This window comes from Pelophylax lessonae (genome assembly GCF_965119305.1).
Source record: "Pelophylax lessonae genome assembly, chromosome: 13".
Lineage (NCBI taxonomy): Eukaryota > Metazoa > Chordata > Amphibia > Anura > Ranidae > Pelophylax > Pelophylax lessonae.
The window spans coordinates 92495672-92509287 of NC_138780.1; the positions used below are offsets into that span (position 1 = coordinate 92495672).

At 45.1% G+C, this 13616-nt stretch overlaps 1 protein-coding gene across 1 annotated transcript in view; it reads right to left on the reverse strand.

The window, feature by feature from the left end:
* Positions 1-699: 699 nt before the first annotated feature.
* Positions 700-13616, reverse strand: part of GEMIN2 (gem nuclear organelle associated protein 2) — a 49213-nt gene continuing 36296 nt past the window's right edge. Inside the window, exons 7-10 of the mRNA XM_082242895.1 lie at positions 10850-10918; positions 10660-10770; positions 9888-9946; positions 700-1079 (exon numbers count right to left, since the gene is read on the reverse strand). Coding sequence (XP_082099021.1) covers positions 1034-1079; positions 9888-9946; positions 10660-10770; positions 10850-10918 — 285 coding nt within the window. The 3' untranslated portion in view covers positions 700-1033. The remainder of the gene's footprint in view (positions 1080-9887; positions 9947-10659; positions 10771-10849; positions 10919-13616) is intronic.

A 13616-nucleotide genomic window follows, 5' to 3' on the forward strand; every position in this document is an offset into this window, starting at 1 on the left:
TAAAAAAGAAAAAACCCATTTATCCTGTTTATTCCAAGCTTTCAATTTTCAGTTGATTTGCATATGTAAAAACAAAAAACAAAACAAAAAAAAAAAAAACCTCAAAACTTCATTAATGGTTTGCTTGCAGAGGCAGAACCACAAATACAATAAGAAAAATTGATCCATACAAAAAACAAACAGCTATAAAATCAGAAAACGTTTCACAGTTTTCCATGCTACAGGTTGCTTCAACCACAACAGTCCCAGCAGGAAAACCCATGCAGGTCCTGCTGGCAAGGATGGGCTCTCTGAATGGAGATCAAAAGGATAGGTGCAGTTTTACAGAAAACTACAGGGCCCCATCCCCTCTTCTTAGTAAACAGGTACAATATTAGCATAACTCTAGTACCCTCTGCATGGGGGGGGGGGGGGGGGGACGGGGGGACATTTTACTAAGGAGGCCAAAACTCAACAAAAACCATCACAACTCATACCCCCATCCCAGTAAAAAGCACAGCACAAAAGGGGTTAGACTTCCACAAAGATAACAGCCAATGTACATGTTGCCCTGGGCCTATACAAGCCAAGCAACATGAATTAAGGACCTTTATTGAACTGAGGTAAAAGGGTGGAACCAGGTTATTTGCAGATATTTTGGATACAGTTTTGGTCTTTGGTGGTTTTCTGTAAAACTGCTGATATCCTTTACAAAAAAGGATGAATGTATGGTTTCCAAAACCCCTTAGGCACTTAAAATCTCTCCAACTTTGGCCATTTGAAAAAAATATGAATAAAAATAAAAATTCTACATTTTTAAATCTAAGCAGCAGGATCATTTCCATTCCTGGTCATTGTAGATCAACGTGCAATAGTCTGATGTGTAGCCCTTCATATCGCTGCGTCAAATGGGTTCTATTACTGCCACTTTTCTTCTGAAAGTCAAGTTCTGAACAGAAAAAAGATGGTAGATGCATCACTTAAGAGAGGCTTGCTTTGAATGGACAGGTATTGCTGTGTGTAGGGGAAAATGGAGGCAGTCAGTCTCATCTCTTCAGGAAGGGTCACCAGAATCTGCCAGATCACGTTGTTCAAAATACCTAGATGAAAAAGGAGCTGTATTTCAACAGTGTCACTGTAAAAAGCTTACCTTAAAGTCATATTCTAAGCATAGATACTGTTTTTTTGTTTTGTTTTTTTTTTCAATAGCCAAAACATACATCCATTTTTGGTGCACCAAATGTATTTTTCAAACCCAGCTATTGCTTTATTAAAGTAGAAGTGACCCCATAACCTATGCAGATTGCAGTGCTGTGGGAGGGACCCAGAAGGTTCACACTATAGGCTGGCTGCAGAAGGAAGAGCGGATTTAGGACCAGTCATCCTACACAAGGGGGAGCAGCAGGAACTGGTCCCCATTATAGCATGCTCTTGCACAAAGAAATGTACAGGAGCTGTATGCTGGATTACTGGACAGATTTGGTAGAAATACAGAAGAAACCAAATCAGAGCAGAATACACACACCTTTTGTATTAAGAATACAGTATATAATAGACAATAGATTTCTTCTTTAGTGGTCTAGATAAATAGCTGTACTATTTATACCAGTGTTTCTTCAGAACAGGCACAAACCATTTTAGTTTATTACACACTTCTTTACTTCTATGAGCTTCTAACAGACATTTTATTGTTGTAAACCTCAATACTAACACAAAAATCCAGTTATGTGAAGGTGGAGAAACAAAATGATAAAAAAAAGGGACAAAGGCCTTATTAACATGGGTGCTGAGGCCTGTTCTTCATCTAGAGCTAGCAGACAGCGAATGAAGGTGTATGGGGAGGAAGAGACTGCACATACTGCTGCTCTGCCCAATTGGACAGCTGTGTGACTAAAGGTTAGCGGCCTGTATGCAGACAGTTTGCGCTCGCGGCTACTCACCTATAGGGCTCACTCACACACGTTGGTTATGAAGAAAAATTTGTGTTAGTTAGGACGTGTTTTTGTTGCGTTTATAAAGCATTTAAAATGCTTCAAGAATACTCAAAAAACTCCCATGGAAGTGCTTAAAGGGGAAGTGATGTTGAAGAAAAATTACCCAATTTATTATGTTGACTCAGGATATAAAACAATAATTCTAGAAAATAAAACCAGCAGGCATAATCACTCACTATTGCTCTCCTGCTCCCTGGAGGACAGTTCTTCCCAGTGTAAGAACAACTACTACTTGGTGACTTGCTGAAAGATCTGGGGGAGGGGGTTTGTATGCATCACAATAGCTCAGAATACTTGGGTCCTATATTCAGAGTGCTGTTCTGCCTCTTCTGCGAGTACAGATACATTATCAGCCTCAATGACACTTGCTGACACTGTTCCTTCTATATACCAACACTTGCTGATGAGGTCTTTTGCCAACACAGAAAGCATTGCCACTGACAACACTCAAAGCCTCTGCTCCTACCTGGTACTAAATAGATATAAAGATAACTGAAAAGTGAAACTCCCTGAACCTACATTTTTTTTTCTTCAAAAAAAAAAATTTGTAATCAACATATGATTCAACACAAATATACATTGGCGAGGCTTCATCACTTATATTTCTGTTGAAACACATGTTTATTGGTAATATTTACACATTAACAATCTAACACCTATATTTTGGAGTCTCACTTCTAGAGCTGCAGTTATCTTTTATACCCATTTGGGGTTAGGATTTTTTTGAGAACACTTGTGTTCAGTTGCTTAGTGTAAAATATTTATTATATACACACACACACACACACACACACACACACGTGGAGATAGTGAGGACACCCCCTCACATTTTTGTAAATATTTTATCTTTTCATGTGACAAACACTGAAGAAATTACACTTTGCTACAATGTAAAGTAGTGAGTACAAGCTTGAACAGTGTAAAATTTGCTGTCCCTGCAAAAAAAACTCAACAGTCAATGTCTAAACAGCTGGCAACAAAAGTGAGTACACTCCTAAGTGAAAATGTCCAAATTGAGCCCCAAAGTGTCAATATTTTGTGTGGCCACCATTATTCTCTAGCTCTGCCTTAACCCTCTTGGGAATGGAGTTCACCAGTGTTTCACAAGTTCCCACTGGCTTTTCCACTCCTCCATGAGGACATCATGGAGCTGGTGGATGTTAGAGACCTTGCACTCCTCCACCTTATGTTTGAGGATGCCCCACAGATGCTCAATAGGGTTTAGGTCTGGAGACGTGCTTGGTCAGGCCATCCCTTTTTCCCTCAGCTTCTTTAGCAAGGCAGTGGTTGTCTTGGAGGTGTGTTTGGGGTCGTTATGTTGGAATGCGGCCCAGTCTCCGAAGGGAGGGGGGGGGGGGGGAATCATGCTCTGCTTCAGTATGTCACAGTACATGTTGGCATTCATGGTTCCCTCGATGAACTGTAGCTCCCCAGTGCCAGCAGCACTCATGCAGCCTCAGACCACGACACTCCCACCACCATGCTTGACTGTAGCCAAGACACTTGTCTTTGTACTCCTCACCTGGCTCCCGCTACACACACGCTTGACACCATCTGAACCAAATAAGTTTATCTTGGTCTCATCAGACCACAGGACATGGTTCCAGTAATCATGTCCTTATTCTGCTTGTCTTCAGCAAACAGTTGGCAGGCTGTGTGCATCATCTTTAGAAGAGGCTTCCTTCTGAGACGACAGCCATGCAGACCAATTTGATGCAGCGTGCAACGTATGGTCTGAGCACTGACAGGCTGACCCCCCCCACCCCTTCAGCAATGCTGGTAGAAGTCAATTTCCCAAAGATAACCTCTGGATAGGACTCTGAGCACGTGCACTCAACTTCTTTGGTCAACCATGGCAAGGCCTGTTCTGGGTAGAACCCGTCCTGGTAAACTGATGTACGGTCTTGGCCACCGTGCTGCAGCTCAGTTTCAGGTTCTTGGCAATCTTCTTATAGCCTAAGGCCATCTTTATGTAAAGCACTTTACCATGAGGTGCCATGTTGAACTACCACTAAGATAGTGATCACACCAAATTTAACACACCTTCTCCTCATTCACACCTGAGGCCTAGTACACGACACCGGGGAGGAAAATTGGCTAATTGGGCCCAATTTGGACATTTCCACTTTAGGGGTGTACTCACTTTTGTTGCCACACTTTGCCTGCACACAGAAGTAAATGGCGTTATCTCACGGCTGTTCTATACAACCAGAAGTGACTGGAGCTGCTCTGTCCTAGTTCTCTATTTCCCAGTGCCCAGCTAACACACCATAAATGCTCTAGAGGCTGTTGAGGTGCGGTTGTTGGGCATCACCATTGAAATCAGTGGAAGCGGTTGACAGGCATTGATGCCACATAAAAGTGACATGTTGCTTAATGTTTACACAAACACAACTGCTCCTGTGTGAATAGCACTGTGTGCTACTATTGTACTATTCATGGCAGGTGGTTATGAGGCTTTAGAAATGGCAAATGCCACAAACACATGGTAACGACGTGTGAACAGAATGAGCCCATACCTTTAATCAAACTGAGACAAACTGGCTGTGTCTGTACAGCCGCTTCATCCCCATACACTTACATGAGTTGCCTGCAAGCAGAACCTGGTGGCTCACTCATGGGCTATGGGCCTTAGCACCGATATGAATGAGGCCTAAGGGATAAGGGCAAATAAAAAGGTTGTCAAATAATTGCTTTGGGAATTTGTAAAAGAAAATAAGTCTACTTCAAATTAGGAGAGTCTAAAACCAAGAAGTGTAATAATTGTAATACTAGAAAAATGGATTTTTGTAAGATCTTACCGTAAAATCCTTTTCTCTTAGCTCATTGACAGACGTAGTCCTCGGTGATACACCACCTTCGGGTTATGTTGCCTCCACAGGAGCAGGACTAGACAGGAAATTAAAAAGCTCTGGCCACACCCTAGGGGCAGTCCCAGAGGGTATATCCTCTCTCTCTCTGCCTCAGCAAATCAGTTATGTGAAAAAGCAGTCTTTAGAGATTTAACCCAACCCAACTCAAAAAACAGAGGGGCGGGGACTACGTCTGTCAATGAGCTAAGAGAAAAGGATTTTACGGTAAGATCTTACAAAAATCCATTTTTCTCTAGCGCTCATTGACAGACGTAGTCCTCGGTGATACACCACCTTCGGGACGTCCCAGAGCAGTATCACAACTGAGGGGTGGGAAAATGAAATCAAATCCCAATCTAGAAGGCCCAACCGGTGCCAACTAGAAGTTTACAATGCTCATCCTTAAGGATGAGACTCAACAAAAAAAGAGAAAAAATTTTTTTTTTTTTTTTTTTCAAACAGAAAAAAACCCTCGAGGTAGACCACCGGTCTCCTCAAATTGCGGCCTGCAAAACCTTGCGGCCAAATGAGGCATCCGCCGATGCCGTCACATCAATTTTATAGAATTTTGTAAAGGTATGTACCGACGACCAGGTGGCCGCCTTACATACCTGGACCACTGACACCTGATGGCGAAAGGCCCAGGAAGTACTGAGCGCTCGAGTGGAGTGCGCCCTAACAGGGAACGGAGGACTCTGACCCTTAATAGAATAAGCCTGTACCACCGTTTGTCTAATCCATTTGGCAATGGTCGCGGCAGATGCAGGCAAACCCTTTCTGGGGCCATCCGTGATCACAAAAAGTGAATCCGTCTTACGGAATGATTCCGTAGCTTTCAGGTATACCCTGATTGCCCGAACCACATCTAAGGAATGCAACGCATGTTCCCGATGATGCTTGGGCTGAGGACACAAGGAAGGTAGTACAATATCTTCATTCAGATGAAAATCTGAAACCACCTTAGGAAGAAAAGATGGCTTAGGATGAAGTACTACCTTATCCCTATGAATCACTAGGTATGGGGACTGGCATGATAATGCAGCCAGTTCTGACACCCTGCGAGCAGAAGTGATAGCCACCAAGAAGGCCACCTTCTGGGATAAAGTAAGCAAGGGAATCTCCCTGATGTTTTCAAAGGGAGGTTTCTGTAGAACCGACAAAACCAAATTAAGATCCCAGGGCGGTAAGGGCGCGCGGACTGGTGGAGCCAGGTGCCGCACCCCCTGGATGAAATTCCGCACCAAGGACTTGGTAGCTAAAGGTTTCTGAAAGAAGATTGCTAATGCTGAAACTTGACCCTTGATGGTGCTCAAGGCTAGCTTCTGCTCAACCCCTTGTTGCAAAAAGGTCAATATTCGAGTCACCGAATAGGTACGTGGAGGAAATCCTAAAGATTCGCACCACGCAATATAAGTCTTCCATGTGTGATAATAGACCTTGCTGGAAGTCGCTTTCCTTGCTTTAATAAGGGTAGGAATGACTGAAGTAGACAAACCTCTGTCCTTCAGTACTTGGGTCTCAATGGCCAGGCCATTAAACCCAGCGACTGTAAAGCATGATGGTAAATTGGTCCTTGAGACCACAGACACTCCCTGAGACGAAGTTCCCACGGAACGTCTGCGACTAGCATGTCCAAGTCGGCCAGGCCGGCTTGAGGAGGCCAGCCTAGAATTTCTAGGACCACTGGCGCTGATAGAATCTGAACCAGGCGTCCCTAGAGGTATCTGGCCCCGACCATCCGAGAAAGTCTGGTCGTTTTCTGTTCCCACACATTTATCAGATACCTGATTGTTATCAGGAAGGGTGATCTTTTCTGGTTGAACCTCAGGGACCGAAGTCACCCGACTAGAGGCTACTTGGCCTATCTGGTCAACCAGATCCGATTCCTGTGAGGTATAGGGACTAATCTTAGGAAAAGGTAAAGGAAAAGATCTATTCAGGGAACGGTAACTACCGCTTCCTGTAGTACTTAAATGTTGGAAGGGAAGAATCGCACCGGTAGTAGTGGTTGATGCTCGATCTAATGTCCTGAATACCGGTGAAAACGTCCCCCCACCCTGAAACCGGGTGGGGGCGCACCTTCAGGCTGTGTACTCCTTTGCTTCGGGTTTGGCTGGGTTGGTCCTCTGCTTGTCCGACCAGCCCTTCTTGAACCCTCCTGGAGGAGTCTTGCCTTTCCCGCTAGTACCAGCCGGGCGCCCTTTATGGGCGGTAAAGAAAGGTCCTCGCTTGTTGCGAGGTCCCTTAGCTTTTGCAGCCTGTGGCAAAAAAGTGCTCTTGCCCCTAGTGGCATCCCTAATGATTTCATCTAGGTTGGCCCCAAATAGACGATTCCCCTGAAAAGGGAGATTTGTCAAGGTCTTCTTGGAACCTAGGTCAGCTGACCAGCATTTTAACCACAGCACACGTCTGAGGATCACCGCTGACATAGATGCATGCCCTAATAAGGGAGTAGTGTCCAAGGCTGCGTCACAGATAAACTGTAGCCCTAGTATAATCTGTTCCATCAAATCAGATGTCTCCTGGGGAATATCCTTTCCCCTAAGGTCTTGGTGTACCATTTTCGCCCATTCCGTAAGTGTCTGGGAAACTAGACCAATAACAATTACTGGTCTAAATGCTGACCCTATCAGAGAGAAGATGGTGCGGGACTCTGCTTCCATCTTTCGATCCACCGGATCCTTAAAGGACGAAGTGTCCTCCACTGGGATAACCGTGGCTTTATTCAGCCTGGAAATAGGTGGATCCACCACTGGTGGTACCGTCCATTTCTTAATGATGGATTCCTCAAACGGATAGCGTCTAGCAATACGCTTGGAAATAGTAAAGGTACGTTTAGAATGCTCCCATTCTCCTTTAATCTGATTACCGAAACATTTGGGTACAGGAAAAACCTTCACCGTTTTGATGGGCTTATTAGTACCAAAAGGAATCTCTGTTTCAGTTGCCTCTGCCGGTAAAGCCTCAAGTTTTAAGGTTTCCTGCACTGCCACAACTAGTGCGTCCACCAATGCTTCTTCCTGAATTATAGCAGGAGAAGAAGCGTCCTCCTCACTGTCTGAGGGGGCTTTACCTGGGATAACAGTCCTTGCAGAGGAACCTGCAACTGCAGTGACCATCTCTGAATCTGAGTCAGAGGTGTCAGATAGTATAGGGGTAGGCGGGGGTCGCTTCCTTGACCCCCGTCCCTGACAGGCCGCCTCCACCCGAGCCACCATAGACTCCAAAATTGCTGTAAATGACTCTACACTGTGCACCGGCGGGTCCCGTGGCCCCCTCGAGGGAAACAGGTGGGGGAATATGTGTGGCAGGGTCCATGATAATTCCAGTCACTTCCTGGATAATATAATTCAAAAATAAAAAACTTTTTTTTTTTTTCAGACCCCCAGCGCCACAAAAAGCCCCTTAGTGTTACCTGCTAGGGATCCCTATCGATCGAGAGAGAGAGAGAGAGAGATAGACCCCCAGGCTCACCACTTGATGCTCAGAGTTTAACTGCAACAGGTTACAGCGCTGTCTTGACAAACAGGAAGTCTTTTGGCTGGCTGCCCAGGAAGAAAGGAGGCGGCTCCGCCCCTCTGCACGCCTTCCGGCGCCTCCCCAAGCTCCACGAGGTGTTTGGATCACCTCAAACATGGCCGCCCCCATGCTGGAGACACGAGGCTACGCCAAAATGGCGGCTCGTGCGATCCAGCAAAAAAAATGGCGGCGGCCTGTACTGAATAGCGGTGTGCTGCAGGGCACACAACACTCTCTGCATGGGGATTTGGCGTGGTTGGCGGTACCGGCCCTGGCGGACCGCATGGCCATTCGGGAGGCCTGCTAATAGCTGGAGATCTGATTAGGAAGGCAGTCTACATGTCCGTGGCTTCTGACTGGTAGGTAGCTTATTCTTATCACCGTAAGATTCCCAGAATGCCACAGATTACATCTTTTAACATGTATACAATTAGATTGTTAGCTCCCAAACCAAGCCTCCTGGCTTTTTGCACATAAAATCACACTCAAAGTAGGAGGATCTGTGTCATTTATAGGATAGAGAGGGACTCTATCTTACCATACAGAGAGGGGCCCGCGTTCACCACAAGACCCGTCAGGGGAAAAGGGGGAACATACTACTCACCATACCGGAACCAGGCGGGCACCAACTCCTGACAGTACCCCTCTCCACCGGGGCGGGAGGGCTGTCGACCGATACGGACGCCGTGACTCATGGTCTTTGGCGTTTCAGCGAGACGTTTAACTCGCGGGGTCAGTCCTTTAATGGGACTTTGTCGCGGCCGACCCAGCGCGGAGCTATGGCCTGCACGCGCTCGTAGGCTGAACTGGGGTGACCGGATCTCAACATCCAGCCCGTCGCCCAGTTCAGCTTTCTTGCTTAAAGATCTCACAGGAACACTGGAGAAAAAAGGCTGTCTAAAAAATCCTTTAAGAAAAAATTCTTGCCAGGACCTAAGATCCCAGCAAGGTATCTAGGTCCTTACTCCTAACTAGACAGAAAATAACTGATTTGCTGAGGCAGAGAGAGAGAGAGAGAGAGGATATACCCTCTGGGACTGCCCCTAGGGTGTGGCCAGAGCTTTTTAATTTCCTGTCTAGTCCTGCTCCTGTGGAGGCAACATAACCCGAAGGTGGTGTATCACCGAGGACTACGTCTGTCAATGAGCGCTAGAGAAATATAGTTTATTGGAGTGCCAGCACCAATATAAGAGAAGGACCTGTAAAATGTTAAAATTAGAGCAAGTGAATAAATTAGAAATAATGTGCTGAAAACCTTAACCTGTCAGAACAGGTCTAAATAGTTATATCACTGATGTGTATTTACAATTAAAAATAGAAAATATGTATAAAATTGAATATTGGGGGGGGGGGTGGGAAGGCTTAAAAAGGATTGCATGGCCAATCATGATTTAGTCCTTGTATGCAATAATTTTTTATATATTTATGCTCAAGTCTAAATTTGTATTATATGACCTGCATTCACACACGTAACAGAACACAAAAACCATCAGTGTTTCCAGTGTTTAACTTGATAAACTCACAAAAAGGTAAGCATATTTACCTGCCAACTAGACAGATGAACAAGTTTAAAGCAGACACCCTCTCGTCTTCCTTGTGTTCCTACAAAAAAAAAAAAAAATTATACATATACACACACACACACACACACACACACACACACACACACACACACAAAGATCTCTCAATATCCGAACAGATCTACAATATAAAATTACAAAACCGTGCAATTCTTGTGCTGTTCCTGCACAGGACAACTGAGATTTAATTTCAGTATGTGTAGCATGTTTAGCCTGGGTTCACACTACTGCGATGCAGGAACCAGCGCGATTCTAGTGCGGGTTCCCGCATCACATCTCCCCCTCAGTTTGCAGTGTGAACTGTGAATTCGGACAGGAAACTGATCGCATGGGTGTGAAAACTCATGCGATCCGGGGAAGGGTTCTTGAAGCATTTTTTGAGCTAATGGGATGCGAGTTCAGCCACGCAACCTGTATGACTGAATTTACATCACATGTGATCTACATAGCAATGTGATCCAAATCACATGCAATGTCTGTGTTTGCACCAGTGTGAACCCAGGCTTAATGCTGTATCTATTATGGTGATTGATCATTCCTGTAGGAGTTAAAACTCCAAACACTAATTTTGATCACAGTTTTCGATGGAGATAAATTCACCCACTTTGGGTGCCTGGTATTCGTTGGAGTCATCCAATAAGTTAATCTCAGTAGCTCTAGAGAAGGAATTCTGGATCCAAACGATTAATGCTCTAGCACAGAATTAGAGACTTGTAAGGATCATACTATACGTACCACTCCTGCTCTGACTTGAGAGCACCTGCGCGCCAGCTGCCGGATGAGGGAGTGAGCCTCTGGCATAAGTGGTTTCTCCAAGCAGGCAAGCAAGGCATACAGCCAACGACCCTAAAAAAAATGCCACACACATAAAAGTCAACATCAAAATTTTACCTAACTGTACAAATCTATAGGAAAATATACTCACCAGCTCTGAAGTAAAGTCTCTTTCTTCAAACCAGTTCACAAGGTACTCCAACACACTTGTAACAGTTGCCTGTTACAAGGCAAAAAAAAAAAAAAGTCAATATACCAGGGTTTGGGATTAAAGTACCATTTTTATGTTTACAGGTGACAATACTGCCTTAAGCCCCGTACACACATACCGATCGTCGGCGAACGATCGGCCGTCTTTTGTCCCCGGGCTGTCGGTTTCTGTTGAAAAGTGCAAAGACAGCACAAGAATTTTGTCCGCCGACTACAGCCGACTGCAGAAGTGATGTCATGTAATGGTTAACTTTCCCTGTGTTTTTTCTTTTCTGAGCATGCCCAGTCTTGCAAATCTGCGGTCTGTCGGCCGAATTCTGTACTGACTGGCGAACAATCGGCCGCTCTGGTTTCGGCATACAAAAATTTTAATGCTTGCATGACAGATTCTTGTCGGCAGAATGTGCGCTGACGGCTGTCGGAGGCATCATACTAACAAGCGTACAATCGGCAGATCGCTTGTCTGTGTGTACGGGCCTTTAGTCTCTACTATGTATATATGATGTGTGATGAAGTCTGAACTGGATTCTCTGTTGGATCATGCAAACTACATAGCATATTAGGTTTAACCTCACCACCTATAAGTTGGATGTATTTTTTAATTCACAAAATATAACTGGCTATTAAAGTTATATCAGACATAAACTGACAACTGGTAATCCTCGAGTATCCAAGGGAAGCGCAGAAAGGGGGGGGGGGGGGGGGGTGTCAGGAAAAAAATAAAACATTTACACACACATAAAAAAAAAAAAAAAAAAAGTTTTTTTTTTTTTTTAACCTTCCACTAGATCAGCTGTGCGTTTAAGGTTTTAAATGCCAAGTTCACCTTTCAGCAGAATTTCACTCTTCATAATACAAATCAGAAGTCTTATCTAATGTCTCTTCTGCCTAAGCCATCCCAATGGGCTCATCTCTCACTAACCTAGTCCCTGGCAACTTTGAATCTGCACCTCTCAGTTCAAATTTAAAAAAAACGCATTCAGAGTCCATCACCACCGCCATGCGACATTGCAGGAAACTTCACATCCCATCATGCACTGCCTTACGACATCCCAGAATAGGGTGTGTTTACCACTCCTGACTACATCTCCTTCCCCCCCCCCCCCCCTCCAAATTCCACCAACTTTCATACTTCTTCCTTTAAGGTGACCGTATACTGTACTGGGCTTAAGATCTATCAGCTTTGTAGCACAAGAGCCTGCCCGATTTTATACAAATAAAATAGATTGTTCAGGTGGATCCCCAAGTTATACAGTTTTGGTAAATCTAAAGGAATTGTACAAGATTTCATAGTGTATGGCCACCTTTATACAAAGTACATAAGAGGGAGACACACAATCAGCGGTCATGGTTCTTGAGTAAAAAACGGAATTTTTGTAAAATCTTACCTGTAAAATTCCTTTCTCTGAGTCCTCCGACAGTCGCCGCCTCTTCATATTCGTCACATATGGGGTATTAGACTTTGCTCCGAAGGAGTAGCTAGGCAACAGAATATGTTAACATTAAAGCTTTTAACATATCCCACCCTCAAGGGGTGGTCCCCTCAGTTAATACCCTCCTACTTCCTGCAACCATATCTCAGTTTTAGTGGAATAGCAGTAGAGTATACAACCAAACCCCCATAGAGGGGCGGGGGCGGCGACTGTCGGAGGACTCAGAGAAAGGAATTTTACAGGTAAGATTTTACAAAAATTCCGTTTTCTCTTACGTCCTCCGACAGTCGCCGCCTCTTCATATTCGTCACATATGGGGACGTCCCAAAGCAGTGCAAACATGAGGGGTGGGAAACGCATCCGCGCCGAAAAGGCAACGCAGTCTCCGCATCAAAGAAAGGAACCTTACCAAAGGAAGGAAACCAGCTGGGCAACAGGAAAAAACAGGTGCTCAACAGGAGCAACAACCCAGGAAAAGACAAATAACCAGGGAATAAAAAACTTATCCCAACAGCCAGTGGTCCCCACAAGGGACCCTAGGGCAACGCCACACTAAGAACCTTGCGGCCAAAGGAAGCATCCGCAGATGCCTGAACATCTACTCTGTAGAATTTTGTGAAAGTGTGCACGGTCTACCAAGTCGCCGCCTTACACACCTGGGCTACAGAAGCCCCATGACGACAGGCCCAAGACGTACTCGGAGATCTAGTAGAGTGCGCCTTCACAGGCACAGGGGGAACCTTCCCCTGCAAAGCATAGGCCTGTTCAATGGTCTGCCTGATCCATTTTGCGATGGTAGAGGCCGACGCCGCCATGCCCTTCCGAGGACCCTCTGGAAGAACAAACAAGGAATCCGTCTTTCGAAAAGACTCAGTCGATTTAAGGTAAACCCTTACCGCCCGAACAACATCCAGAGAGTGTAATCTCACCTCCTTTGGCTTTTTAGGCTTCGCGCACAGCGAAGGCAAGACAATATCCTCATTAAGATGGAATTCCGAAACTCATTTCGGAAGAAAAGAAGGATTAGGTCGCAAGACCACCTTATCCAAATGAACAACCAGATACGGAGACTTGCAGGACAAAGCTGCCAGCTCCGACACTCTGCGAGCCGAAGTGATCGCCACCAAAAAGGCGACCTTTTTGGACAACATAGACAGCGAGATCTCCCTGACCTGTTCAAAAGGAGCACGTTGCAACACAGACAGAACGAGATTCAAGTCCCAAGGGGGCAAAGGATCCCTCCTAGGAGGAACCAGATGCCGCACACCCTGAACA